This window comes from Bufo gargarizans, chromosome 2 (assembly GCF_014858855.1).
Source record: "Bufo gargarizans isolate SCDJY-AF-19 chromosome 2, ASM1485885v1, whole genome shotgun sequence".
NCBI classification, from domain to species: Eukaryota; Metazoa; Chordata; class Amphibia; order Anura; family Bufonidae; genus Bufo; species Bufo gargarizans.
Window position 1 is genome coordinate 210,212,062 of NC_058081.1, and position 26,565 is coordinate 210,238,626.

At 42.7% G+C, this 26,565-nt stretch overlaps 1 protein-coding gene across 2 annotated transcripts in view; it reads right to left on the reverse strand.

Annotated features, from left to right (window-relative positions):
- FLNC (filamin C) overlaps positions 1-26,565 on the reverse strand; it is a 79,803-nt gene that overhangs the window by 25,711 nt on the left and 27,527 nt on the right. For both annotated transcript variants that reach the window (XM_044279951.1, XM_044279950.1), the window contains exons 3-8: positions 24,766-24,863; positions 9,928-10,078; positions 8,692-8,810; positions 5,152-5,229; positions 4,016-4,178; positions 3,672-3,872 (exon numbers count right to left, since the gene is read on the reverse strand). In XM_044279951.1, the coding sequence (XP_044135886.1) occupies positions 3,672-3,872; positions 4,016-4,178; positions 5,152-5,229; positions 8,692-8,810; positions 9,928-10,078; positions 24,766-24,863 (810 nt within the window). The remainder of the gene's footprint in view (positions 1-3,671; positions 3,873-4,015; positions 4,179-5,151; positions 5,230-8,691; positions 8,811-9,927; positions 10,079-24,765; positions 24,864-26,565) is intronic.

Genomic DNA, 26,565 nt, shown 5'->3' on the forward strand with positions numbered 1-26,565 from the left:
CAGAGATAGCGGTCAATCACTGAGCAGTACTGCCCCCTAGACTCCTAAGCATAGAAATAGCAGGGACTTGGATCACTAAATTACAAGTCATACCCACATCTTTTCCCACAGAACTATTATATGAATCTACTTATCTCCTCCTGCTCTATGACATGCTGCCTTCAGATAGGACTGCAGGTACAATGTGACAAGTTCTATTTAAAGGCATTTTTTGGGGGTTTAGCATATATATCAATATCAGATTGGCGGGGGTCTGACCTTTGGTACCACTGTCGATCAGCTGATTGAAGGGGCCACAAAGCCCACAGTCTTTTCATTGTTTACATTGGGTTGTCTACCTGCATGTCATCTACTTAGTAGCGGTGGTGCAGGGTTCTGCAACTTCATTCCGTTCACTTTATGAGACGAAGCTGCAATAGTCTTCAACTCTGCACCATGGCTCCTAAGTAGGCGGCTTGTAGATAAATGGACCAATGAGGAGGTTGCAGTGCTTGCCCAACCACCAAGACCCCTTGAAACGGCTGATCAGCATGGGTGCTGAGACTCAGACATCCAGTGATGTGATATTGAAAACCAAAAAATCCCATTGATGCATTGATTATTTCGTAAATTAAGAGCAATGTATCAGATCTGAACCCGTTGGCGTGCTGGTGTCGTATTTCGGTCGCTGCAGAGCTGCATGATTTCTGGGACATGCAGAAGCCTACTCAAACCTCCTGTCAATGGTATTTTTCCGTATCTTCCCCATTGACGCCCTAACAGGCAATAGGTGGGCAGCTCATGCTTACAGCATGCAAGGACAAAGTTGTCACGAATTCTAATGTAAGTTCACAAAACGACTCCCATGCACAGGCTATACTACTCTCTCTGGGCACGCCATGCTAAGGCTTTTGCCCTTTCACTCTTGCCAGGCCATACTAACTTGACTTGCGTGGTTTAGGTTTGGGTGGAGGTGGGGGAGCCACTTTCTTGGCTTTTTCGGGAGGCAGGGTAGCAATAGCCTGAGGGGTGACCTGAAGGGGAGGGGTGCTGAGAGCCGGGGGCAAAACCGCAGCTATTGGAAGAGCAAAGAACATAGGGGAGAGAAAGTCATGTAAAGCAAAGGCGGAATTATGCAGCGCACTTACTGATAAAAAATGGTGACCGATTATATAAGCAAACAAGGACAAGTACATACATGGTCAATGGCAGACAATGACAGCTTGACATCCGTACACACATGCAGTGATTCATGCAAAATATTGGGTAGAGTATATCTCTGAATGACTGCGAAGTAAATCAGTGCCATTGGTCACCATTTGCAGTGTCTTACAGTACATTTACATAAAAAGCTGAATAACTTTTATGATATTTTACTTTGTTGAGTTTGTAGTGATTTTGACTTACATGAAGGTTTTTCCTCTATTATTTATAAATCTAAATTCTCAGGGTTTCCCTTTATTAGAGACAGTTTTTCAATTAGGTTGGGGCTACACGGTGATCTTGTCCACGACACCCATTGCACAACCAAAGATTGCTGTGTAGCAGTTCAGCCATTGAACTGAATGGAGATGCAGCACAGCTCACAGAAAAATCCAGCAGCCTTGGGTTCATCTGTGATTCTGGGGTTACGGTCGCTGCAACCCCATTCAGTTCAATGGCTACACAGCGATCTTTGGTTGTGTGACAGGTGTCGTGGCCAAGAGCGCCGTGTTGCCTCAGCCTAAGGGCTAAGCTGTTGTTTTGAATTAAAAAAAATATATATTTTTATCTAACAGGAAAAAAAAATACAAGAAAAATCTCAGAATTGTTATAGACCTGTAAAATACAGAACTTGCTAACCTTTTCAAGTGTGTATGCAGATATACATATATGGTGAACTGTGGTTAAAAGTGGAAGGATGTTTATTGTTAAAGGGGTGGTGCCACAAAAAATATTCTAAGTTTTTCAAACCAGCACCTGGATCTGAATACTTCTGTATTTGCAAGAAAATAAAAATTTAGCACAGCCTCTAAGCTATTCACTATAATCTATCTGTATAGCGCCACCTGCTGTTTGCTCTTTTTCTAATTTCTCTGTCCTGCTCACATATTCAGTTCCAACCTTAAACTGCCACCAGCTGCAGTAGAAAGTGCATGCCCCTGAGAATCTAGCAGAGAAATTGGAGCAATGAACGGGGAAATCTCTGGATCCATGTCAGGCTGGTTCTAAGATTCTGGTTCTTAGCTTCTTAGAAAGAGACTGTCATATACTATATGATTTTTATATGGATCATGGAATAACCCCTTTCAGTTTGCATGTTACTGATTTGTTGTAGATGAAATCTGCACCAAAGCCGCAAGTAAAACTGGTCAGTTGCATATTTAATTGCTGATTTAAACATTATTAAAGTTAATTTAAAAAATCTGTAAAAAACGTGTGAAAAAGAAAAAGACAAGAAAAGGGGCCTTCATGTGGATTTGAAAGTCCAATCTGAGTAAAAAATCTGTAGCATGTAGACGGAGATTGGAAAATCCTTTAGACTTGTATTGTATTGTGTATTGTTCTTTAATTTGGTGCAGAATCTGTACCCCAAATTGGCAAGCAATTCACAACATGTGAACTTAGCCTTGATGGGATTTCTTCCAAGGACAGGGGCGTAGCTATTGGGGGTGCAGAGGGAACAGTCGCTACCGGGCCCAGGAGCCTGAGGGGCCCAAAGACCCTTGTGCCACATAAGAAGACACTGGTATTACAGAAAGTGTATGCAAGTTACACCTCTGGCTGGACAGAAGGGGTTTGGTCAGTGTCGGACTGAGGTACCTAAGGCCCACCAGTAAAATTTATTTTGGGGGCCCACAGTACGGACACATTGAGATATAATAAATAATCTAACAAGTTTTTTATATGAACATAGGCTGGTTGAGGTGCTGTACATTGAATATATGTATGTAGTGCAGTAAGCCTACTGTGTTATGTGCCACTTGTGCAGGGGGTGGGAGACTAGGGGCCCACCTTGCTCAGGGGCCCACCGGGGGATTCCCCTGTACCCCTGTGGGCCAGTCCGAGCCTGGGTTAGGTTAAAAATTTAGTATGGAGGAGGGGGAGTGCAGTTTAAATTTTTGCCTCATGCAGCACAAAGTTTTGAGGGAAGGGGGGCCCAAGCTGAACTCTTGCACCAGGGCCCATGAGCCTTTAGCTATGCCCCTGCCCAAGGACAAACCCTATTAAACTATTTGCTTCAAGTCTGACTTTTCTAGCACCAATCAGTCAACTGTCTTCTCTGGGGGAAGCCATGACTGGCCATACATTTTCCTTGTAATAGATGAAAGCATTTAAAAAAGAGTTGTCTCCATGAGTTCAGTAGCAAGGTAAGACAATGCAAGTTATTGTGTCACTGATAACTGCATCTAAAGTCATACTTGCACATCTCTAATATATCTAACATTATGACCGAAAACATGTAAAATGGAGCTCATAATCATATTACTTATATGCATAGTCAACAGGTCTTTGATGAATGGTTGGAAAAAAGAAGCTGGTTAATCGGTTTTTAAGTGAGGAGAGTGAATACTGTTAGAAAAAGAAGAATATGATGTATGACATAAAAACAATCATGTAGAACAATTAGAATAATTTAGAACATGAAGTGTGATGACACAGGACATGGATATTTGTTCTCCACAATGATTTCTCAGATGATATCAGCTTACCTTCTGCTATGTTAACAACATGTGGACATTTGGGAATCTGAGCTCCAGCGAAGTTAATGAAGACCTTGTGAGGTCCCTCCATATTAGGTCTGTAAGTGCAGCGATAGATATTATCACCTTTATCTTCCAGAATAACTTCCACTGTGTCATGACGATTCTGGGGATCAACGATGACCACACCAACATCACCAGACCCAGCACCTAAGGAAAGAAGGTAGACAATGTATCTATTACAAATCCATATAATAATTTACCCAATATGTTAAACTATTCCTTTACTATACAAGTTACATTTATTGTGATTAATTACTGTCTACTAAAATTATCATTTTGGTGACATTAACCTGCAGTGTAGATATCAAAATACGTAGGCTTGTTCGCAACATTTCCCACAGGTTCCAGACCGGGTCCTCGTGCTGTAACCTTGTTAGCGTCTCCAAGTGCCATGGCTACATTGACGTCAAATGGACTCTTGTTGATGTTCTGACCAGCAAATAACACCGTGACCTATAGATTAAAGGACAAAATCAGGGTCCTTGCTTATAAATGTGCACATACCATAGTTCCAATAGATGATTATCTGAACATTTAGGCTATGTTCACTTGTGGGATAATAATCTAATGTATATTTGTGTCTAAGGCTGACCCTCCAATTTCTACTATGGATGTAGAGTCTGCAGAGTTTCAAGAGGATAAGACCAATTGTCATTAATAGGCTAATCCTTGGGGATCCAAATGGATTATTCATGTAAACCCCATTCCCACGTATTATTGGGGACAGATTGTCATGAGAATTGATGTGGGGTTCGGCACTGAAATCCAAGTCAAATTCAATCTGAGTTAACAGACTTAAGTGTAAAATAAAGAAAATTAAAAGATATGTTCTATACATTGCTTTTAGAGCTCTTTGAAACTTTGAGGCTCCTGGGAAAAAAGCACTGGATGGGATGGAAAACTGAATTAAAACTGCCTAAGGACACTTGGCATAAGGTAAAATAAAGCAGTTAACACATTTTGAGAATTACAATTTTTTTCCTTTCCCTAAATTGGGGTATACCATAGTAGAATTTTTTATACCTTATCGTACAAGGGTTGAGAAATATTTATTATAAACTGATACAGAATAAAATCAATATAGTGCCAGAATATAAGAAACCTAATATAGGGTTCAGAATATTCTTCATACCCAGAAAAGTAGTGACTATTACATTTAGGGTCCATTCACACGTCCGTTGTTTCTTTCCTGATCTGTTCCGTTTTTTGCTGAACAGATCTGGACCAGATCTGGACCCATTCATTTTCAATGGGTCCTGAAAAAAAATCTGACATTGTGCTGTCCGTTTTTTTTCAGGACCCATTGAAAATGAATGGGTTCAGATCTGGTCCAGATCTGTTCAGCAAAAAACGGAACAGATCAGGAAACAAACAACGGACGTGTGAATAGACCCTTACAAGAAGCCCTCATAGATTTGTGTCCTACCTTGTGGAGGCCTGCCACTTTTGGCACATAGCTGACTGAATATGTTCTTTTCTTGTCATTGTTGGGGATAACTTTGGCCTGTTAAAAGACATATAGATTAAGAGATAGGAAAGGAAACACATCTGCTGAATGTCAGCAGCACTCATTTAAACAAGATAGTACGATTACAGGTTAAGCATGGCCATCTCTTTATTATTTCTTGAGATATTTTTCAGAAAGCAAATCTGATTAACATTATTTTTATTTAACCACTTTACATCTGGGCCATTTCCCACTTCCAATCAGAGCCATTTTTTGCAAATCAGACATGTGTCACTTTATGTGGTAATAACTTTAAAACGCATTTACTTATCCAGGCCATTCTGAGATAGTTTTCTCGTCACATATTGTACTTCATGACAGTGGTAAAATTGAGTCAAAAAATGAAATTTTTAATTATAGAAAGAATACCAAATTTACCCAAAATTTGGAAAAAATTCAAAATTTCTATTTCTCAACTTTTATAATCGATAGTAATACCTCCAAAAATAGTTATTACTTTACATTCCCCATACGTCTACTTCATGTTTGGATCCTTTTGTGAATGTCATTTTATTTTTTGATTAGAAGGCTTAGAAGTTTAAAAGCAAATCTTGAAATTTTTCTGAAAATATCCAAAACCCACTTTTTAAGGACCAGTTCAGGTCTAAAGTTACTTTGTGAGGCTTACATAATAGAAACCACCCCAAAATGACCCCATTTTAGAAACTAAACCCCTCAAGGTATTCAAAACTGATTTTACAAATGTTCTTAACCCTTTAGTTGTTCCACAATAATTAAATGAAAATGGAGATTAAATGTCAGAATTAAACTTTTTTGGCAAATTTTCCATTTTAATATTTTTTTTCCGCTAACAAAGCAAGGGTTAAGAGCCAAACAAAACTCAATATTTATTGCCCTGATTCTGTAGTTTATAGAAACACCCCATATGTGGTTGTAAACTGCTGTATGGCCAAAATGCAGGCCGCAGAAGGAAAGGAACGCCATATAGTTTTTGGAAGGCAGATTTTGAAGACCCCCTGGAGTAGAAACTCATTTTACAAATGTTGTTAACTTTTTAGGTGTTCCACAAGAACTAATTGAAAATGGAGATTAAATTTCTGAATTTCACTTTTTTGGCAAATTTTCCATTTTAATCTGTTTTTACAGTAACAAAGCAAGTGTTAACAGCCAAACAAAACTGAATATTTATTTCCCTAATTCTGTAGTTTACAGAAACACCCCATATGTGGCCATAAACTGCTGTACGGGCACACGGTAGGGCACAAAATGAAAGGAGTGCCATGTGGTTTTTGGAAGGCAGATTTAGCTGGACTGGTTTTTTGACACTATGTCACATTTGAAGCCCCCCCTGATGCACCCCTGAAGTAGAAACTCCCCAAAAATTACCCCATTTTGGAAACTCCAGGATAAGGTGGCAGTTTTGTTGGTACTATTTTAGGGTACATATGATTTTTGGTTGCTCTATATTTTACTATTCGTGAGGCAAGGTAACAAAAAATAGCTGTTTTGGAACAGTTTTAATTTTTTGTTATTTACAATGTTCATCTGACAGGTTAGATTTTGTGCTATTTTTATAGAGCAGGTTGTTACGGACGCGACAATACCAAATATGACAACTTTTTTTGGTTGTTTGTTTCAGTTTTACATAATAAAGCATTTTTACACAATAATATAATTTTTGAAACAAAAAAATCCTTTTAGTGTCTCCATAGTCTGAGAGCCATAGTTTTTTTTTATTTTCTTGGCGATTGTCTTAGGTAGGGTATAATTTATGCAGGATGAGATGACGGTTTAAATGGTACTATTTTGGGGTGCATATGACTTTTTGATCGCTTGCTATTACACTTTCTGTGATGTAAGGTGACAAAAAATGGCTTTTTTGACACCGTTTTTATTTTTATTTTTTACGGCGTTCACCTGAGAGGTTAGGTCATGTGATATTTTTATAGAGCAGGTTCTTACGGAAGCGGTGATACCTAATATGTATACTTTTTTATTTAGATATTTTAGTGTCTCTATATTTTGAGAGCCATAGTATTTTTTTTTTTTTTGTGTGTGATTGTCTTATGTAGGGGCTCATTTTATCGAGGTGACTGTTAGATTGGTACTATTTTGGGGGGCATACGCCTTTTTGATCGCTTGGTGTTTCACTTTTAGTGATGTAAGGTGACAAAAAAGTGTTTTTTAGCACAGTTTTTATTAAAGAAAATTGACAGTGTTCACCTATGGGGTTAGGACATGTGATATTTTTATTGGGCTGGTCGTTACGGATCTGGCAATACCTAATATGTCTACTTTCTTTTATTTATTTAAGTTTTACATAATAATATAAAAATAATGATATTTTAGTGTCTCCATATTCTGAGAGTCATAGTCTTTTTATTTTTTGGGTGATTGTCTTTGGTAGGGATGAGATGACTGTTTGATTGGCACTATTTTGGGGTGCATATTACTTTTTGATCGCTTGCTATTACACTTTTTGTGATGTAAGGTGACGAAAAATTGCTTTTTTGTGGCACTGTTTCTATTATATTTATTTTACGGCAGTCACCTGAGGGGTGGGGTCATGTGATATTTTTATAGAGATGGTTGTTACGGACGCGGCTATACCTAATATGTCTACTTTTTTTTTTATTTCACTTTAACACAATAATAGCATTTTTGAAGCAAGAAATTATGTTTTAATGTCTCCATGTCCTGAGAGCTATATATTTTTTATTTTTTTTTGCGATTTTCTTATGTAGGGGCTCATTTTTTGCGGAATGAGGTTACTGCTTTATTGGTACCATTTTGTGGGACATATGCCTTTTTGATCACTTCGTGTTGCACTTTTTGTGATGTAAAGGTGACAAAAATTGCTTTTTTTGACACCGTTTTTATTTGTTATTTTTTATGGTGTTTATCGGACAGGATGGATCATGTGATATACTTATAGTGCCGTCTGTCACGGACGCAGCAATACCAAATATGTCTATTTCATTTTAAAAAATCCTATTTTTTAAATTACCAAATTGGGGAATTCTTTTTTTTATACATGTGAAACTTTTTTTTTATAAAACACTTTTTTTTTTAACACTCTGTGTCCCTAAGACCTTTAGGGGACATTTGACTTTATTTTTTCACTATTGATTTCTCCTGTAACTGGGGCTGACAGCTCATGCACTCTCCCGGCCCCGGCATAGCGCTTCCTGATCTGTATACACAGGGCTTGTTGAGCGCTGTGTATGCAGTGATCCAGAAGGCAGGGACACCTGGGAACTGTCCTTGCCTTCTCTCTGGGTTGCCCTGCTTTCACTGACAGCAGGCAACCTGCTCTGCAGCTGCACAATTAGCGTGCAGCTGCGATCTGTGAATAGACTTTCCAGAACGTCCATTCAAAGTTAAACATCCACCCATAGGACGTTTATATCCTATGGGCGGATGTTAAGTGCTTAATATCATTATTAGTAGTAGTAGTTTGTCCATGAGTAGACCACAATGAAAGTATTAAGTCTTCACCTCTTCAGTGTGCCCCTCAGGATCTTCTACATAAACCAGCACTTCTCCAAGACCAGCTTCAATGGTCTCCACTGTGAAAAAGGCGGGCTTCAAAACCATGTTTCCGTGAGGTTCAATACCTGGAAAGATATACCATTGTAGCAGTGGATCATAAAGACAAAGTCAAGCATTTAATCACCTAGAGCACTTAGTGGTTCATGGACTTCACTCATGAGACCTCATGTGTGTCTTCCATGTTCTATCCTAGAAATAAAGCTTCTATAGGGTATATATGGCAAAATTAGAGGGTGCCGCCATTTATTTCTCATAAATTGTAGGCACACAGACATACAATATGGTCGTAACATTTCTATAATCTCTGTACATTGGATATGTGTTATTCTCCAACGACCAGGAGCCCTAACAGGAGCAACAGCTTTGCTGGACAGCAAAACAATAGTCCTGTAAAATGTGTACAGCAAACATCAATGTTCTTAAATAGTACATATAACTTGAAATAGTGTAGCAAGACACAGAAAACTGGTGTAGAGACTTATCAAAACTGGTGTAAAGTAGAACTGGCTTAATTGCCCATAGTAACCAGAGTCCACCTTTCTTTTCTAGAGCTCCGTTGGAAATTAAAAGGTGGAATCTGGTTGTTTGCTATGAGCAGCGAAGCCAGTTTTTCTTTACGCTAGTTAATCTTTACATGCAGATGTACATGTAGTGATGTGTAAGCTTCTGTGTGGAACATTATCTTTGTATTCCACTATATTTTAAGGATGTTTCAGGAGCTGTAGCGCTGATCTAGCTGTGTTCTCATCCCTTCCTCTGCAGAAAGGCATGGCGATGCTGGGTCTCAATAAGGCCTCATCGGAGCTTGTGTTTTGGTCTTGCCTGTCTCCTAATTGTCCACATTTGGGAGTTTTGGCAGCAGGCAGTTTTACTGCTACAGATCAACATATTGTAACAATCGTGATGCTGCCAAGTAGAGATGGAGCAGAGCGGACTGAGAGCATGAGCTCACCCAGACATCGTGTTACACGAAGAGAGCCAGCTGAAGAAGAACTGCGGGGGCTACCTGATTTCCCACTTTAACCCTTAGCTACTAACACAAGGGGTCTATTTCAAAAAGTGATCAAAAATCCACCTCTAATATGAATAATTAAAGAAAACAGTTTGATGTCTCCAATATTGTGTGAAAATAATGGTTAATATAGAATTTAGAAAAGCACCGGTAACACATAATTCCCATACCTGGACCATAAGCATTGGCTTTCTTAGGATGCAGCTGCTTAGATCGAAGAGGTGCTCCAGGCTTCAGCTTTGCTTTGGGGAACTGGGACAGATAGGTCATGACTGAGTGTTCATCTACGTTGGGATCCACAATCTCTTCAGGGGCGATAACCTACAATACACAGTAAACATAAAAATAGATTTTATTAAAAAATCTATGGATTTTCAGTGATTAATTTGTTCTTTTTAAACGTAGTTACTAATAATGATATGTCTCTGTTGAAAACACTGTGGGGCAGATTTACTAACCCTATAGATGGTGTAAGCTTAGACAGGGGCTCAGCCTGGATGATAAATCTGGTGAAGGGACAGACACTCTTCTAGGACTTTATACCAAGTATCGGTTGGCTTACTTTGAGAAAGAATTTTATGCCAGAATTGTGGTTCAATATTGGTGCAAAATAGCACATTTTAATTCATACACCTTTCTGACAAAACCACAAACAAGCTGGAACATTTTGAAAAAAAAAAAACCTAGTTCTGCCACATTGCAGCAAATTTCACCAACTTGTGCCACTCTTTAGAGAGATTCTAGGCACATTAGTAAATCTGGGCCTGTGTTTAGTTTCATGTGTGTAGAAGGATTAAGCTCATACCAAAAATAGACCTAGTGCTACGAGTACAGTTGGTGCTTGTGAGACTGTCAGCCAACTTGGCCAGACACACCAAAATTGGATGAAGTCCTGACAGTGGACGTGCAGGCGGTTAATCTAGACTACTTCTGTTATTTGGGACTAGAATGTGAAGAGACATACAGCTCAATGGTGATCATCTGCCCATTACTGTAACACACATGATGGGAATGATCTAATCAAGCTTACTTCTCACAGAAGTCCACTCACTTCTACATTTTCTTCTATGTCTCCTCCTACATCAAATGTTATAAATTCATTTCTTGCTGAATGTTTTTATATTTCTTCATCTGCTCTGATTTTCCCCACTTTGTCCGGGATTATCTTTGATCTTCTGTGTTTATCTAATTTTCCATCAAGTGCCCACACAAGGAGATGAAATCATATCCGATGATATCTCCCAGTTATATGTGCAGTTAGTATGGGCTAAAGAATAGGGATGAGCGAACTCGAACTGTATAGTTCGGGTTCGTACCGAATTTTGGGGTGTCCGTGACACGGACCCGAACCCGGACATTTTCGTAAAAGTCCGGGTTCGGGTTCGGTGTTCGTCGCTTTCTTCGCGCTTTTGTGACGCTTTCTTGGCGCTTTTTGAAAGGCTGCAAAGCAGCCAATCAACAAGCGTCATACTACTTGCCCCAAGAGGCCATCACAGCCATGCCTACTATTGGCATGGCTGTGATTGGCCAGAGCACCATGTGACCCAGCCTCTATTTAAGCTGGAGTCACATAGCGCCGCCCGTCACTCTGCTCTGATTAGCGTAGGGAGAGGTTGCGGCTGCGACAGTAGGGCGAGATTAGGCAGATTAACTCCTCCAAAGGACTTGATTAACTGATCGATCTGCAGCTGTGGATCATTGAGCTGCTGATCCTCAATTGCTCACTGTTTTTAGGCTGCACAGACCGTTTGTCAGTCTCATTTTTCTGGGGTGATCGGCGGCCATTTTGTGTCTTGTGGTGCGCCAGCACAAGCTGCGACCAAGTGCATTTAACCCTCAATGGTGTGGTTGTTTTTTGGCTAAAGCCTACATCAGGGTGAAGCTGTCACACCAAGTGCATTTAACCAGCAATAGTCTGTTCATTTTTTGGCCATATACAAAATCAGGGGCAAGCTGCGCCTGTCACCAAGTGCATTTAACCCTCAATGGTGTGGTTGTTTTTTGGCTAAAGCCTACATCAGGGTGAAGCTGTCACACCAAGTGCATTTAACCAGCAATAGTCTGTTCATTTTTTGGCCATATACAAAATCAGGGGCAAGCTGCGCCTGTCACCAAGTGCATTTAACCCTCAATGGTGTGGTTGTTTTTTGGCTAAAGCCTACATCAGGGTGAAGCTGTCACACCAAGTGCATTTAACCAGCAATAGTCTGTTCATTTTTTGGCCATATACAAAATCAGGGGCAAGCTGCGCCTGTCACCAAGTGCATTTAACCCTCAATGGTGTGGTTGTTTTTTGGCTAAAGCCTACATCAGGGTGAAGCTGTCACACCAAGTGCATTTAACCAGCAATAGTCTGTTCATTTTTTGGCCATATACAAAATCAGGGGCAAGCTGCGCCTGTCACCAAGTGCATTTAACCCTCAATGGTGTGGTTGTTTTTTGGCTAAAGCCTACATCAGGGTGAAGCTGTCACACCAAGTGCATTTAACCAGCAATAGTCTGTTCATTTTTTGGCCATATCCCAGTCTAATTCTGTCACTAAATCCATACCGGTCACCCAGCGCCTAAATACTAGGCCTCAAATTTATATCCAGCTAAATCTGTCCCTAGTGCTGTAGCTGGGCGAGTTATTTAGTGTCCGTTCAAGCACATTTCTTGTTCTGGGTTGAAATACAATTCCCAATTTAGCAATTTCATAATTTAGTGGTTCCTGCTATATCAGAGCTCTTTGAAATCTATCCCAAAAAGGGTATATAATATTGAAGGTGCACATAGGGTCATTCAGAGTAACTTCACACACACCCGCTACTGTGTATTTCCAAGTCTAATTCTGTCACTAAATCCATACCGGTGACCCAGCGCCTAAATACTAGGCCTCAAATTTAATTCCCTCTAAATCTCTCGTTACCCACCGCTGTACTGTTGTTGCTGGGCAAGATATTTAGTGTCCGTCAAAGCACATTTTTTGTTCTGGGTTGAAGTACAATTCCCAATTTAGCAATTTCATAATTTAGTGGTTTCTGCTATATCAGAGCTATTTGAAATCTATCCCTAAAAGGGTATATAATATTGAAGGTGCACATAGGGTCATTCAGAATAACTTCACACACACCCGCTACTGTGTATTTCCAAGTCTAATTCTGTCACTAAACCCATACCTGTCACCCAGCGCCTAAATACTAGGCCTCAAATTTATATCCAGCTAAATCTCTCGTTACCGTTGTCCTGTGTAGCTGGGAGAGTTATTTAGTGTCCGTTCAAAGCACATTTCTTGTTCTGGGTTGAAGTACAATTCCCAATTTAGCAATTTCATAATTTAGTGGTTCCTGCTATATCAGAGCTATTTGAAATCTATCCCAAAAAGGGTATATAATATTGAAGGTGCACATAGGGTCATTCAGAGTAACTTCACACACACCCGCTACTGTGTATTTCCAAGTCTAATTCTGTCACTAAATCCATACCGGTGACCCAGCGCCTAAATACTAGGCCTCAAATTTAATTCCCTCTAAATCTCTCGTTACCCACCGCTGTACTGTTGTTGCTGGGCAAGATATTTAGTGTCCGTCAAAGCACATTTTTTGTTCTGGGTTGAAGTACAATTCCCAATTTAGCAATTTCATAATTTAGTGGTTTCTGCTATATCAGAGCTATTTGAAATCTATCCCTAAAAGGGTATATAATATTGAAGGTGCACATAGGGTCATTCAGAATAACTTCACACACACCCGCTACTGTGTATTTCCAAGTCTAATTCTGTCACTAAACCCATACCTGTCACCCAGCGCCTAAATACTAGGCCTCAAATTTAAATCCCTCTAAATCTCTCGTTACCGTTGTCCTGTGTAGCTGGGAAGTTATTTAGTGTCCGTCAAAGCACATTTCTTGTTCTGGGTTGAAGTACAATTCCCAATTTAGCAATTTCATAATTTAGTGGTTCCTGCTATATCAGAGCTATTTGAAATCTATCCCAAAAAGGGTATATAATATTGAAGGTGCACATAGGGTCATTCAGAATAACTTCACACACACGCTACTGTGTATTTCCAAGTCTAATTCTGTCACTAAATCCATACCGGTGACCCAGCGCCTAAATACTAGGCCTCAAATTTAATTCCCTCTAAATCTCTCGTTACCCACCGCTGTACTGTTGTTGCTGGGCAAGATATTTAGTGTCCGTCAAAGCACATTTTTTGTTCTGGGTTGAAGTACAATTCCCAATTTAGCAATTTCATAATTTAGTGGTTTCTGCTATATCAGAGCTATTTGAAATCTATCCCTAAAAAGGGTATATAATATTGAAGGTGCACATAGGGTCATTCAGAATAACTTCACACACACCCGCTACTGTGTATTTCCAAGTCTAATTCTGTCACTAAACCCATACCTGTCACCCAGCGCCTAAATACTAGGCCTCAAATTTAAATCCCTCTAAATCTCTCGTTACCGTTGTCCTGTTGTAGCTGGGAAAGTTATTTAGTGCCCGTCAAAGCACATTTTTTGTTCTGGGTTGAAGTACAATTCCCAATTTAGCAATTTCATAATTTAGTGGTTCCTGCTATATCAGAGCTATTTGAAATCTATCCCAAAAAGGGTATATAATATTGAAGGTGCACATAGGGTCATTCAGAATAACTTCACACACACCGCTACTGTGTATTTCCAAGTCTAATTCTGTCACTAAATCCATACCGGTGACCCAGCGCCTAAATACTAGGCCTCAAATTTAATTCCCTCTAAATCTCTCGTTACCCACCGCTGTACTGTTGTTGCTGGGCAAGATATTTAGTGTCCGTCAAAGCACATTTTTTGTTCTGGGTTGAAGTACAATTCCCAATTTAGCAATTTCATAATTTAGTGGTTTCTGCTATATCAGAGCTATTTGAAATCTATCCCTAAAAGGGTATATAATATTGAAGGTGCACATAGGGTCATTCAGAATAACTTCACACACACCCGCTACTGTGTATTTCCAAGTCTAATTCTGTCACTAAATCCATACCTGTGCACCCAGCGCCTAAATACTAGGCCTCAAATTTAATTCCCTCTAAATCTCTCGTTACCCCGGTGTACTGTTGTTAGCTGGGCAAGATATTTAGTGTCCGTCAAAGCACATTTTTGTTCTGGGTTGAAGTACAATTCCCAATTTAGCAATTTCATAATTTAGTGGTTTCCTGCTATATCAGAGCTATTTGAAATCTATCCCTAAAAGGGTATATAATATTGAAGGTGCACATAGGGTCATTCAGAATAACTTCACACACACCCGCTACTGTGTATTTCCAAGTCTAATTCTGTCACTAAACCCATACCTGTCACCCAGCGCCTAAATACTAGGCCTCAAATTTAAATCCCTCTAAATCTCTCGTTACCCGTTGTCCTGTTGTAGCTGGGAAAGTTATTTAGTGCCCGTCAAAGCACATTTTTTGTTCTGGGTTGAAGTACAATTCCCAATTTAGCAATTTCATAATTTAGTGGTTCCTGCTATATCAGAGCTATTTGAAATCTATCCCAAAAAGGGTATATAATATTGAAGGTGCACATAGGGTCATTCAGAATAACTTCACACACACCGCTTCTGTGCATTTCCAAGTCTAATTCTGTCACTAAATCCATACCGGTGACCCAGCGCCTAAATACTAGGCCTCAAATTTAATTCCCTCTAAATCTCTCGTTACCCACCGCTTGTACTGTTGTTAGCTGGGCAAGATATTTAGTGTCCCGTCAAAGCACATTTTTTGTTCTGGGTTGAAGTACAATTCCCAATTTAGCAATTTCATAATTTAGTGGTTCCTGCTATATCAGAGCTATTTGAAATCTATCCCTAAAAGGGTATATAATATTGAAGGTGCACATAGGGTCATTCAGAATAACTTCACACACACCCGCTACTGTGTATTTCCAAGTCTAATTCTGTCACTAAATCCATACCGGTGACCCAGCGCCTAAATACTAGGCCTCAAATTTAATTCCCTCTAAATCTCTCGTTACCCACCGCTGTACTGTTGTTGCTGGGCAAGATATTTAGTGTCCGTCAAAGCACATTTTTTGTTCTGGGTTGAAGTACAATTCCCAATTTAGCAATTTCATAATTTAGTGGTTTCTGCTATATCAGAGCTATTTGAAATCTATCCCTAAAAGGGTATATAATATTGAAGGTGCACATAGGGTCATTCAGAATAACTTCACACACACCCGCTACTGTGTATTTCCAAGTCTAATTCTGTCACTAAACCCATACCTGTCACCCAGCGCCTAAATACTAGGCCTCAAATTTAAATCCCTCTAAATCTCTCGTTACCGTTGTCCTGTTGTAGCTGGGAAAGTTATTTAGTGCCCGTCAAAGCACATTTTTTGTTCTGGGTTGAAGTACAATTCCCAATTTAGCAATTTCATAATTTAGTGGTTCCTGCTATATCAGAGCTATTTGAAATCTATCCCAAAAAGGGTATATAATATTGAAGGTGCACATAGGGTCATTCAGAATAACTTCACACACACGCTTCTGTGCATTTCCAAGTCTAATTCTGTCACTAAATCCATACCGGTGACCCAGCGCCTAAATACTAGGCCTCAAATTTAATTCCCTCTAAATCTCTCGTTACCCACCGCTGTACTGTTGTTGCTGGGCAAGATATTTAGTGTCCGTCAAAGCACATTTTTTGTTCTGGGTTGAAGTACAATTCCCAATTTAGCAATTTCATAATTTAGTGGTTTCTGCTATATCAGAGCTATTTGAAATCTATCCCTAAAAGGGTATATAATATTGAAGGTGCACATAGGGTCATTCAGAATAACTTCACACACACCCGCTACTGTGTATTTCCAAGTCTAATTCTGTCACTAAATCCATACCGGTGACCCAGCGCCTAAATACTAGGCCTCAAATTTAATTCCCTCTAAATCTCTCGTTACCCACCGGTGTACTGTTGTTGCTGGGCAAGATATTTAGTGTCCGTCAAAGCACATTTTTTGTTCTGGGTTGAAGTACAATTCCCAATTTAGCAATTTCATAATTTAGTGGTTTCTGCTATATCAGAGCTATTTGAAATCTATCCCTAAAAGGGTATATAATATTGAAGGTGCACATAGGGTCATTCAGAATAACTTCACACACACACGCTTCTGTGCATTTCCAAGTCTAATTCTGTCACTAAATCCATACCGGTCACCCAGCGCCTAAATACTAGGCCTCAAATTTATATCCCGCTGAATTTGAATACAATACATTGGGCCAAATAATATATTTGTTGTTGTGGTGAACCATAACAATGAGAAAAACATCTAGTAAGGGACGCGGACGTGGACATGGTCGTGGTGGTGTTAGTGGACCCTCTGGTGCTGGGAGAGGACGTGGCCGTTCTGCCACATCCACACGTCCTAGTGTACCAACTACCTCAGGTCCCAGTAGCCGCCAGAATTTACAGCGATATATGGTGGGGCCCAATGCCGTTCTAAGGATGGTAAGGCCTGAGCAGGTACAGGCATTAGTCAATTGGGTGGCCGACAGTGGATCCAGCACGTTCACATTATCTCCCACCCAGTCTTCTGCAGAAAGCGCACAGATGGCGCCTGAAAACCAACCCCATCAGTCTGTCACATCACCCCCATGCATACCAGGGAAACTGTCTCAGCCTCAAGTTATGCAGCAGTCTCTTATGCTGTTTGAAGACTCCGCTGGCAGGGTTTCCCAAGGGCATCCACCTAGCCCTTCCCCAGCGGTGAAAGACATAGAATGCACTGACGCACAACCACTTATGTTTCCTGATGATGAGGACATGGGAATACCACCTCAGCATGTCTCTGATGATGACGAAACACAGGTGCCAACTGCTGCGTCTTTCTGCAGTGTGCAGACTGAACAGGAGGTCAGGGATCAAGACTGGGTGGAAGACGATGCAGGGGACGATGAGGTCCTAGACCCCACATGGAATGAAGGTCGTGCCACTGACTTTCACAGTTCGGAGGAAGAGGCAGTGGTGAGACCGAGCCAACAGCGTAGCAAAAGAGGGAGCAGTGGGCAAAAGCAGAACACCCGCCGCCAAGAGACTCCGCCTGCTACTGACCGCCGCCATCTGGGACCGAGCACCCCAAAGGCAGCTTCAAGGAGTTCCCTGGCATGGCACTTCTTCAAACAATGTGCTGACGACAAGACCCGAGTGGTTTGCACGCTGTGCCATCAGAGCCTGAAGCGAGGCATTAACGTTCTGAACCTGAGCACAACCTGCATGACCAGGCACCTGCATGCAAAGCATGAACTGCAGTGGAGTAAACACCTTAAAACCAAGGAAGTCACTCAGGCTCCCCCTGCTACCTCTTCTGCTGCTGCCGCCTCGGCCTATTCTGCTGCTGCCGCCTCGGCCTCTTCCTCCGCCTCTGGAGGAACGTTGGCACCTGCCGCCCAGCAAACAGGGGATGTACCACCAACACCACCACCACCACCTCCGTCACCAAGCGTCTCAACCATGTCACACGCCAGCGTTCAGCTCTCCATCTCACAAACATTTGATAGAAAGCGTAAATTCCCACCTAGCCACCCTCGATCCCTGGCCCTGAATGCCAGCATTTCTAAACTACTGGCCTATGAAATGCTGTCATTTAGGCTGGTGGACACAGACAGCTTCAAACAGCTCATGTCGCTTGCTGTCCCACAGTATGTTGTTCCCAGCCGGCACTACTTCTCCAAGAGAGCCGTGCCTTCCCTGCACAACCAAGTATCCGATAAAATCAAGTGTGCACTGCGCAACGCCATCTGTAGCAAGGTCCACCTAACCACAGATACGTGGACCAGTAAGCACGGCCAGGGACGCTATATCTCCCTAACTGCACACTGGGTAAATGTAGTGGCAGCTGGGCCCCAGGCGGAGAGCTGTTTGGCGCACGTCCTTCCGCCGCCAAGGATCGCAGGGCAACATTCTTTGCCTCCTGTTGCCACCTCCTCCTTCTCGGCTTCCTCCTCCTCTTCTTCCACCTGCTCATCCAGTCAGCCACACACCTTCACCACCAACTTCAGCACAGCCCGGGGTAAACGTCAGCAGGCCATTCTGAAACTCATATGTTTGGGGGACAGGCCCCACACCGCACAGGAGTTGTGGCGGGGTATAGAACAACAGACCGACGAGTGGTTGCTGCCGGTGAGCCTCAAGCCCGGCCTGGTGGTGTGTGATAATGGGCGAAATCTCGTTGCAGCTCTGGGACTAGCCAATTTGACGCACATCCCTTGCTTGGCGCATGTGCTGAATTTGGTGGTGCAGAAGTTCATTCACAACTACCCCGACATGTCAGAGCTGCTGCATAAAGTGCGGGCCGTCTGTTCGCGCTTCCGGCGTTCACATCCTGCTGCTGCTCGCCTGTCTGCGCTACAGCGTAACTTCGGCCTTCCCGCTCACCGCCTCATATGCGACGTGCCCACCAGGTGGAACTCCACCTTGCACATGCTGGACAGACTGTGCGAGCAGCAGCAGGCCATAGTGGAGTTTCAGCTGCAGCACGCACGGGTCAGTCGCACTACAGAACAGCACCACTTCACCACCAATGACTGGGCCTCCATGCGAGACCTGTGTGCCCTGTTGCGCTGTTTCGAGTACTCCACCAACATGGCCAGTGGCGATGACACCGTTATCAGCGTTACAATACCACTTCTATGTCTCCTTGAGAAAACACTTAGGGCGATGATGGAAGAGGAGGTGGCCCAGGAGGAGGAGGAGGAGGAGGAGGAAGAGGGGTCATTTTTAGCACTTTCAGGCCAGTCTCTTCGAAGTGACTCAGAGGGAGGTTTTTGGCAACAGCAGAGGCCAGGTACAAATGTGGCCAGCCAGGGCCCACTACTGGAGGACGAGGAGGACGAGGATGAGGAGGAGGTGGAGGAGGATGAGGATGAAGCATGGTCACAGCGGGGTGGCACCCAACGCAGCTCGGGTCCATCACTGGTGCGTGGCTGGGGGGAAAGGCAGGACGATGACGATACGCCTCCCACAGAGGACAGCTTGTCCTTATCCCTGGGCAGCCTGGCACACATGAGCGACTACATGCTGCAGTGCCTGCGCAACGACAGCAGAGTTGCCCACATTTTAACCTGTGCGGACTACTGGGTTGCCACCCTGCTGGATCCACGCTACAAAGACAATGTGCCCACCTTACTTCCTGCACTGGAGCGTGATAGGAAGATGCGCGAGTACAAGCGCACGTTGGTAGACACGCTACTGAGAGCATTCCCAAATGTCACAGGGGAACAAGTGGAAGCCCAAGGCCAAGGCAGAGGAGGAGCAAGAGGTCGCCAAGGCAGCTGTGTCACGGCCAGCTCCTCTGAGGGCAGGGTTAGCATGGCAGAGATGTGGAAAACTTTTGTCAACACGCCACAGCTAACTGCACCACCACCTGATACGCAACGTGTTAGCAGGAGGCAACATTTCACTAACATGGTGGAACAGTACGTGTGCACACCCCTCCACGTACTGACTGATGGTTCGGCCCCATTCAACTTCTGGGTCTCTAAATTGTCCACGTGGCCAGAGCTAGCCTTTTATGCCTTGGAGGTGCTGGCCTGCCCGGCAGCCAGCGTTTTGTCTGAACGTGTATTCAGCACGGCAGGGGGCGTCATTACAGACAAACGCAGCCGCCTGTCTACAGCCAATGTGGACAAGCTGACGTTCATAAAAATGAACCAGGCATGGATCCCACAGGACCTGTCCGTCCCTTGTCCAGATTAGACATTAACTACCTCCCCATAACCATATATTATTGGACTCCAGGGCACTTCCTCATTCAATCCTATTTTTATTTTCATTTTACCATTATATTGCGAGGCTACCCAAAGTTGAATGAACCTCTCCTCTGCCTGTGTGCTAGGCCTAAATATATGCCAATGGACTGTTGCAGTGGTGGGTGACGTGAAGCCTCATTCTCTGCTATGACATGCAGACTGATTCTCTGCTGACATGAAGCCAGATCCTCTGTTACGGGAGCTCTCTCCTCTGCCTGGGTGCTGGGCCTAAATTTATGACAATTGACTGTTGCAGTGGTGGGTGACGTGAAGCCTGATTCTCTGCTATGATATGAAGACTGATTCTCTGCTGACATGAAGCCAGATTGTCTGTTACGGGACCTTTCTCCTCTGCCTGGGTTCTGGGCCTAAATTTATGAAAATTGACTCTTACAGTGGTGGGTGACGTGAAGCCTGATTCTCTGCTATGATATGAAGACTGATTCTCTGCTGACATGAAGCCAGATTCTCTGTTACGGGACCTCTCTCCTCTGCCTGGGTGCTGGGCCTAAATTTATGACAATGGACTGTTGCAGTGGTGGCTGACGTGAAGCCTGATTCTCTGCTATGACATGCAGACTGATTCTCTGCTGTCATGAAGCCAGATTGTCTGTTACGGGACCTCTCTGCTCTGCCTGTGTGCTAGGCCTAAATATATGCCAATGGACTGTTGCAGTGGTGGCTGACGTGAAGCCTCATTCTCTGCTATGACATGCAGACTAATTCTCTGCTGACATGAAGCCAGATTGTCTGTTACGGGACCTCTCTCCTCTGCCTGGGTGCTGGGCCTAAATTTATGACAATGGACTGTTGCAGTGGTGGCTGACGTGAAGCCTGATTCTCTGCTATGACATGCAGACTAATTCTCTGCTGACATGAAGCCAGATTGTCTGTTACGGGACCTCTCTCCTCTGCCTGGGTGCTGGGCCTAAATATATGCCAATGGACTGTTGCAGTGGTGGCTGACGTGAAGCCTCATTCTCTGCTATGACATGCAGACTAATTCTCTGCTGTCATGAAGCCAGATTGTCTGTTACGGGACCTCTCTGCTCTGCCTGTGTGCTAGGCCTAAATATATGCCAATGGACTGTTGCAGTGGTGGGTGACGTGAAGCCTCATTCTCTGCTATGACATGCAGACTGATTCTCTGCTGACATGAAGCCAGATTGTCTGTTACGGGACCTCTCTGCTCTGCCTGTGTGCTAGGCCTAAATATATGCCAATGGACTGTTGCAGTGGTGGGTGACGTGAAGCCTCATTCTCTGCTATGACATGCAGACTGATTCTCTGCTGACATGAAGCCAGATTGTCTGTTACGGGACCTCTCTGCTCTGCCTGTGTGCTAGGCCTAAATATATGCCAATGGACTGTTGCAGTGGTGGGTGACGTGAAGCCTCATTCTCTGCTATGACATGCAGACTGATTCTCTGCTGACATGAAGCCAGATCCTCTGTTACGGGAGCTCTCTCCTCTGCCTGGGTGCTGGGCCTAAATTTATGACAATTGACTGTTGCAGTGGTGGGTGACGTGAAGCCTGATTCTCTGCTATGATATGAAGACTGATTCTCTGCTGACATGAAGCCAGATTGTCTGTTACGGGACCTTTCTCCTCTGCCTGGGTTCTGGGCCTAAATTTATGAAAATTGACTCTTACAGTGGTGGGTGACGTGAAGCCTGATTCTCTGCTATGATATGAAGACTGATTCTCTGCTGACATGAAGCCAGATTCTCTGTTACGGGACCTCTCTCCTCTGCCTGGGTGCTGGGTAGTGTTGAGCGCGAATATTCGAAAAGCAAATTTTTTTCGCGAATATCGCAACTTCGCGATTTCGCGAATATTTCGAATATAGTGCTATATATTCGTAAAAACGAATATTCGTTTTTTGTTTCCCCCCCCCCCCCCCACAAAATTACAGTACACATATAATTGATTGTTTCCCAAAGGTCCAACAGCTCAGATCTTACTCACATTGCCTAGAAAGTGATTGAGGCGCGAATCTTCGTAAGGCGATTTTATTAGCGCACATGCGAATATCGGCACGTCCCAGAACAGAGGCAAAGGGCTTTGCATTCATACATTAGTGAATTGAGTTGCGAATCTTCGTAAGGCGATTTTATTAGCGCACATGCGAATATCTACACTTGTCCCAGAACAGAGGCAAAGGGCTTTGCATTCATACATTAGTGATTGAATTGAGCTGCGAATCTTCGTAAGGCGATTTTATTAACGCAAATGCAAATATCTACACTTGTCCCCAGAACAGAGAGGCAAAGGCCTGTGCATTCATATAGTATAGCACCATATTCGCGAATACGTAGAACTTCGTAAAATTCGATTTACGAATATTCGTATTTTTTATTTTACTTTCCACCTTACAGATTACATTGATCTGTACTCTGTCAACTACTGTCATCACCCCCCACTGTATCTCGATTGATTCCCAAAAGTCTCACATTCCCTAGAAAGTGATTGAGGTGCGAATCTTCGTAAGGCGATTTTATTAGCGCACATGCGAATATCTACACTTGTCCCAGAACAGAGGCAAAGGGCATTGCATTCATACATTAGTGATTGAATTGAGTTGCGAATCTTCGTAAGGCGATTTCATTAGCGCACATGTGAATTTTGCATAGCATATGTATTATGCGATAATTCGAATTATCGCATATGCGAAATAATAACGAATTTGAATAATCGCGAATATTTTACGAATATTCTTTCGAATATTCACAAAATTTCGCGAATTCGAATATGGGACATGCCGCTCAACACTAGTGCTGGGCCTAAATTTATGACAATGGACTGTTGCAGTGGTGGGTGACGTGAAGCCTGATTCTCTGCTATGACATGCAGACTGATTCTCTGCTGACATGAAGCCAGATTGTCTGTTACGGGACCTCTCTCCTCTGCCTGGGTGCTGGGCCTAAATATATGCCAATGGACTGTTGCAGTGGTGGCTGACGTGAAGCCTCATTCTCTGCTATGACATGCAGACTAATTCTCTGCTGACATGAAGACAGATTCTCTGTTACGGGACCTCTCTCCTCTGCCTGGGTGCCGGGGCCTAAATATCTGAGAATGGACTGTTCCAGTGGTGGCTGACGTGAAGCCTCATTCTCTGCTATGACATGCAGACTAATTCTCTGCTGACATGAAGACAGATTCTCTGTTACGGGACCTCCCTCCTCTGCCTGGGTGCTGGGCCTAAATATATGCCAATGGACTGTTGCAGTGGTGGCTGACGTGAAGCCTCATTCTCTGCTATGACATGCAGACTAATTCTCTGCTGACATGAAGACAGATTCTCTGTTACGGGACCTCCCTCCTCTGCCTGGGTGCTGGGCCTAAATATATGCCAATGGACTGTTGCAGTGGTGGCTGACGTGAAGCCTCATTCTCTGCTATGACATGCAGACTAATTCTCTGCTGACATGAAGACAGATTCTCTGTTACGGGACCTCTCTCCTCTGCCTGGGTGCCGGGGCCTAAATATCTGAGAATGGACTGTTCCAGTGGTGGGTGACGGGAAGCCAGATTCTCTGCTATGGAACCTCTCTCCAATTGATTTTGGTTAATTTTTATTTATTTAATTTTTATTTTAATTCATTTCCCTATCCACATTTGTTTGCAGGGGATTTACCTACATGTTGCTGCCTTTTGCAGCCCTCTAGCTCTTTCCTGGGCTGTTTTACAGCCTTTTTAGTGCCGAAAAGTTCGGGTCCCCATTGACTTCAATGGGGTTCGGGTTCGGGACGAAGTTCGGATCGGGTTCGGATCCCGAACCCGAACATTTCCGGGATGTTCGGCCGAACTTCTCGAACCCGAACATCCAGGTGTTCGCTCAACTCTACTAAAGAACACTATTTTAAAAGTTAGTTCAAAAATGTCCATGCCCAATGGTAATAGTTGTGATGAGTACTTTAAACAAAGTATCAGTAACCGGTGATTGTTGATTACTCAGATTTCCTTTGATTTCATAATGCTGCTAAAAAAGTGGTTTCTGGCGTCCTGGCAATAGTAGCTGATCACATGGGGTTCTGCCTAATCTCTACAAAGACAGGCTATGCATAGTGGGCACCCTTTATCAGTAATTGATCCCTTTGTATGACCAAAATCTATGCAGGCATACAACTTATAAGTCACTGGCGTATACAAATGGTGTAAAATATATTTTATTTAGTTTACTATTCATAATTAATATTCATTTGGATTGTGCCAGGGCAACAAAAAGTCCTGATCTCTCACCTGTGGTACTCCTAGCCAGTCGTCTGCCTGCTGCATTGCCTCCCTTGCGTTCTCCACAGGTTGGTTGGGGTCCCATGCCTCCCAGTCTGGGCAGAGACCTAGAAAAAAAAAAAGAAATGTGAATTTTTACTGCCGGTGTTACAATTATTATTATTGTTACTATTACAGTCAATCTGACTGATCCGTACATTTGGTAGACACACTGGTAATCTTAAAGGGGTCGTCCCATGTCACTGTTAGTCCCATGTGAGATAGGACTGAGTGCCAATTTTACAGTATAGCAAAATACAGTGGTGCTGTGAGATATAAGAAAATACGTAATGAAGACTAAAATCATATTAAAGGAATGTAAAATTGATATGTATGCATGTGACTTGTTTTATCCACTTGTAAGTGATTGTGTAAACTGCGATATATTCTCTGCCTCTTGCCTTATATGAGATTACACACTTCTCTCCTCCCACCCTCCCTCCATTTGGCAGGCGGACAGTCTGCTAAACTGGATAATGTTACAACAGCATTTCTCCCTTGTCATGGAAAGGAACAGGCAGTAGCATACGGATACCCTGAAAACTGCTCTATGCCTACACATAAAGGCACATTTAACATGACCTTTCCACTACAAACTGTAAAACCTTATTAATGCATTCAAAATCTGTCTTGCAAAAGCTCTAGCTGTGCCATAGACTAATGTAACAAGAGATTGTTTGGTCTGGGAAATATGCTGTGTGTGCCGGCCACATTTCCCCGAACTGAACATTGCTCCTCTAACCCAATCTTACAGCATCATAATGATTTATGATGCCATCAGCTCCTGCCTGATCATGGATCTACTATACTGTACTCACCGTATTATTTGAGTACAGTACAGTAGACCCGTGGTCGAGCAGGAACTCACAGCTCATTAAGATGCTGAGAGTTCGCATTAGAGGAGCAGTGTTCAGTTCAAGAAATGCAGCCATCACCTAGAGCAGGGATGCTCAACCTGTGGCCCTCCAGCTGTTGCAAAAGTACAACTCCCAGTATGCCCTAATAGCTGTAGGCTGTCCAGGCATGCTTGGAGCTGTAGTTTTGCAACAGCTGCAGAGCCGCAGGTTGGGCATCCCTGACCTAGAGCGTGTTCCCCAGAAATGAACACACTGGCCATAGGTGAACACATCACATGATATAGGATTTATAGGCAATATAACATGCTATTCATTGTATAGCAAACTGTGTTTTTAGAATGATTACTTCAGAATGCAATTAAATTATTATAAAAAACCTTTTTTTAGGTTTTGACAATTAATATTGCATTTCCACAAACAATAAGAGAACGCAACAGGCTAAAGCAATACCACATTCACTTTGGTAGTAGTTATGCTGATAGGGCCATTCATCTTCTCAGCTGCCTATGAAACAATTGTATTTAGCGTATGCATATCCATAAGGCAGATATTGAAAGAAAGCAGGAGCGCACATAGCACTGCCGGCAATTCCCCATCCCAAACTATTCAGGGGGAGGAGATGTTCCAAGAATATCTAGGAATATTTCTGTCTATTACCTCATACTTGGATGCCGATCACAAGGATCCAGATCACCCATGGCAGGGAGTGTGATCTTTAAATTATACTTGTTAACCTATTTATTACCAAAAGAACCTTAAGTGTAAGCATCGATGAGACTCTGTCGGGAGTTACAGTATTTGAAAAGACAATGGGCGTCCAAATTCAAAATTCTTTCTTCGGTGTAAAAAAAAAAAAAAAGTCACACCATTCGGTGCAAACGCCATTTTGATCCTAACTGGCGTGGATTTCAGT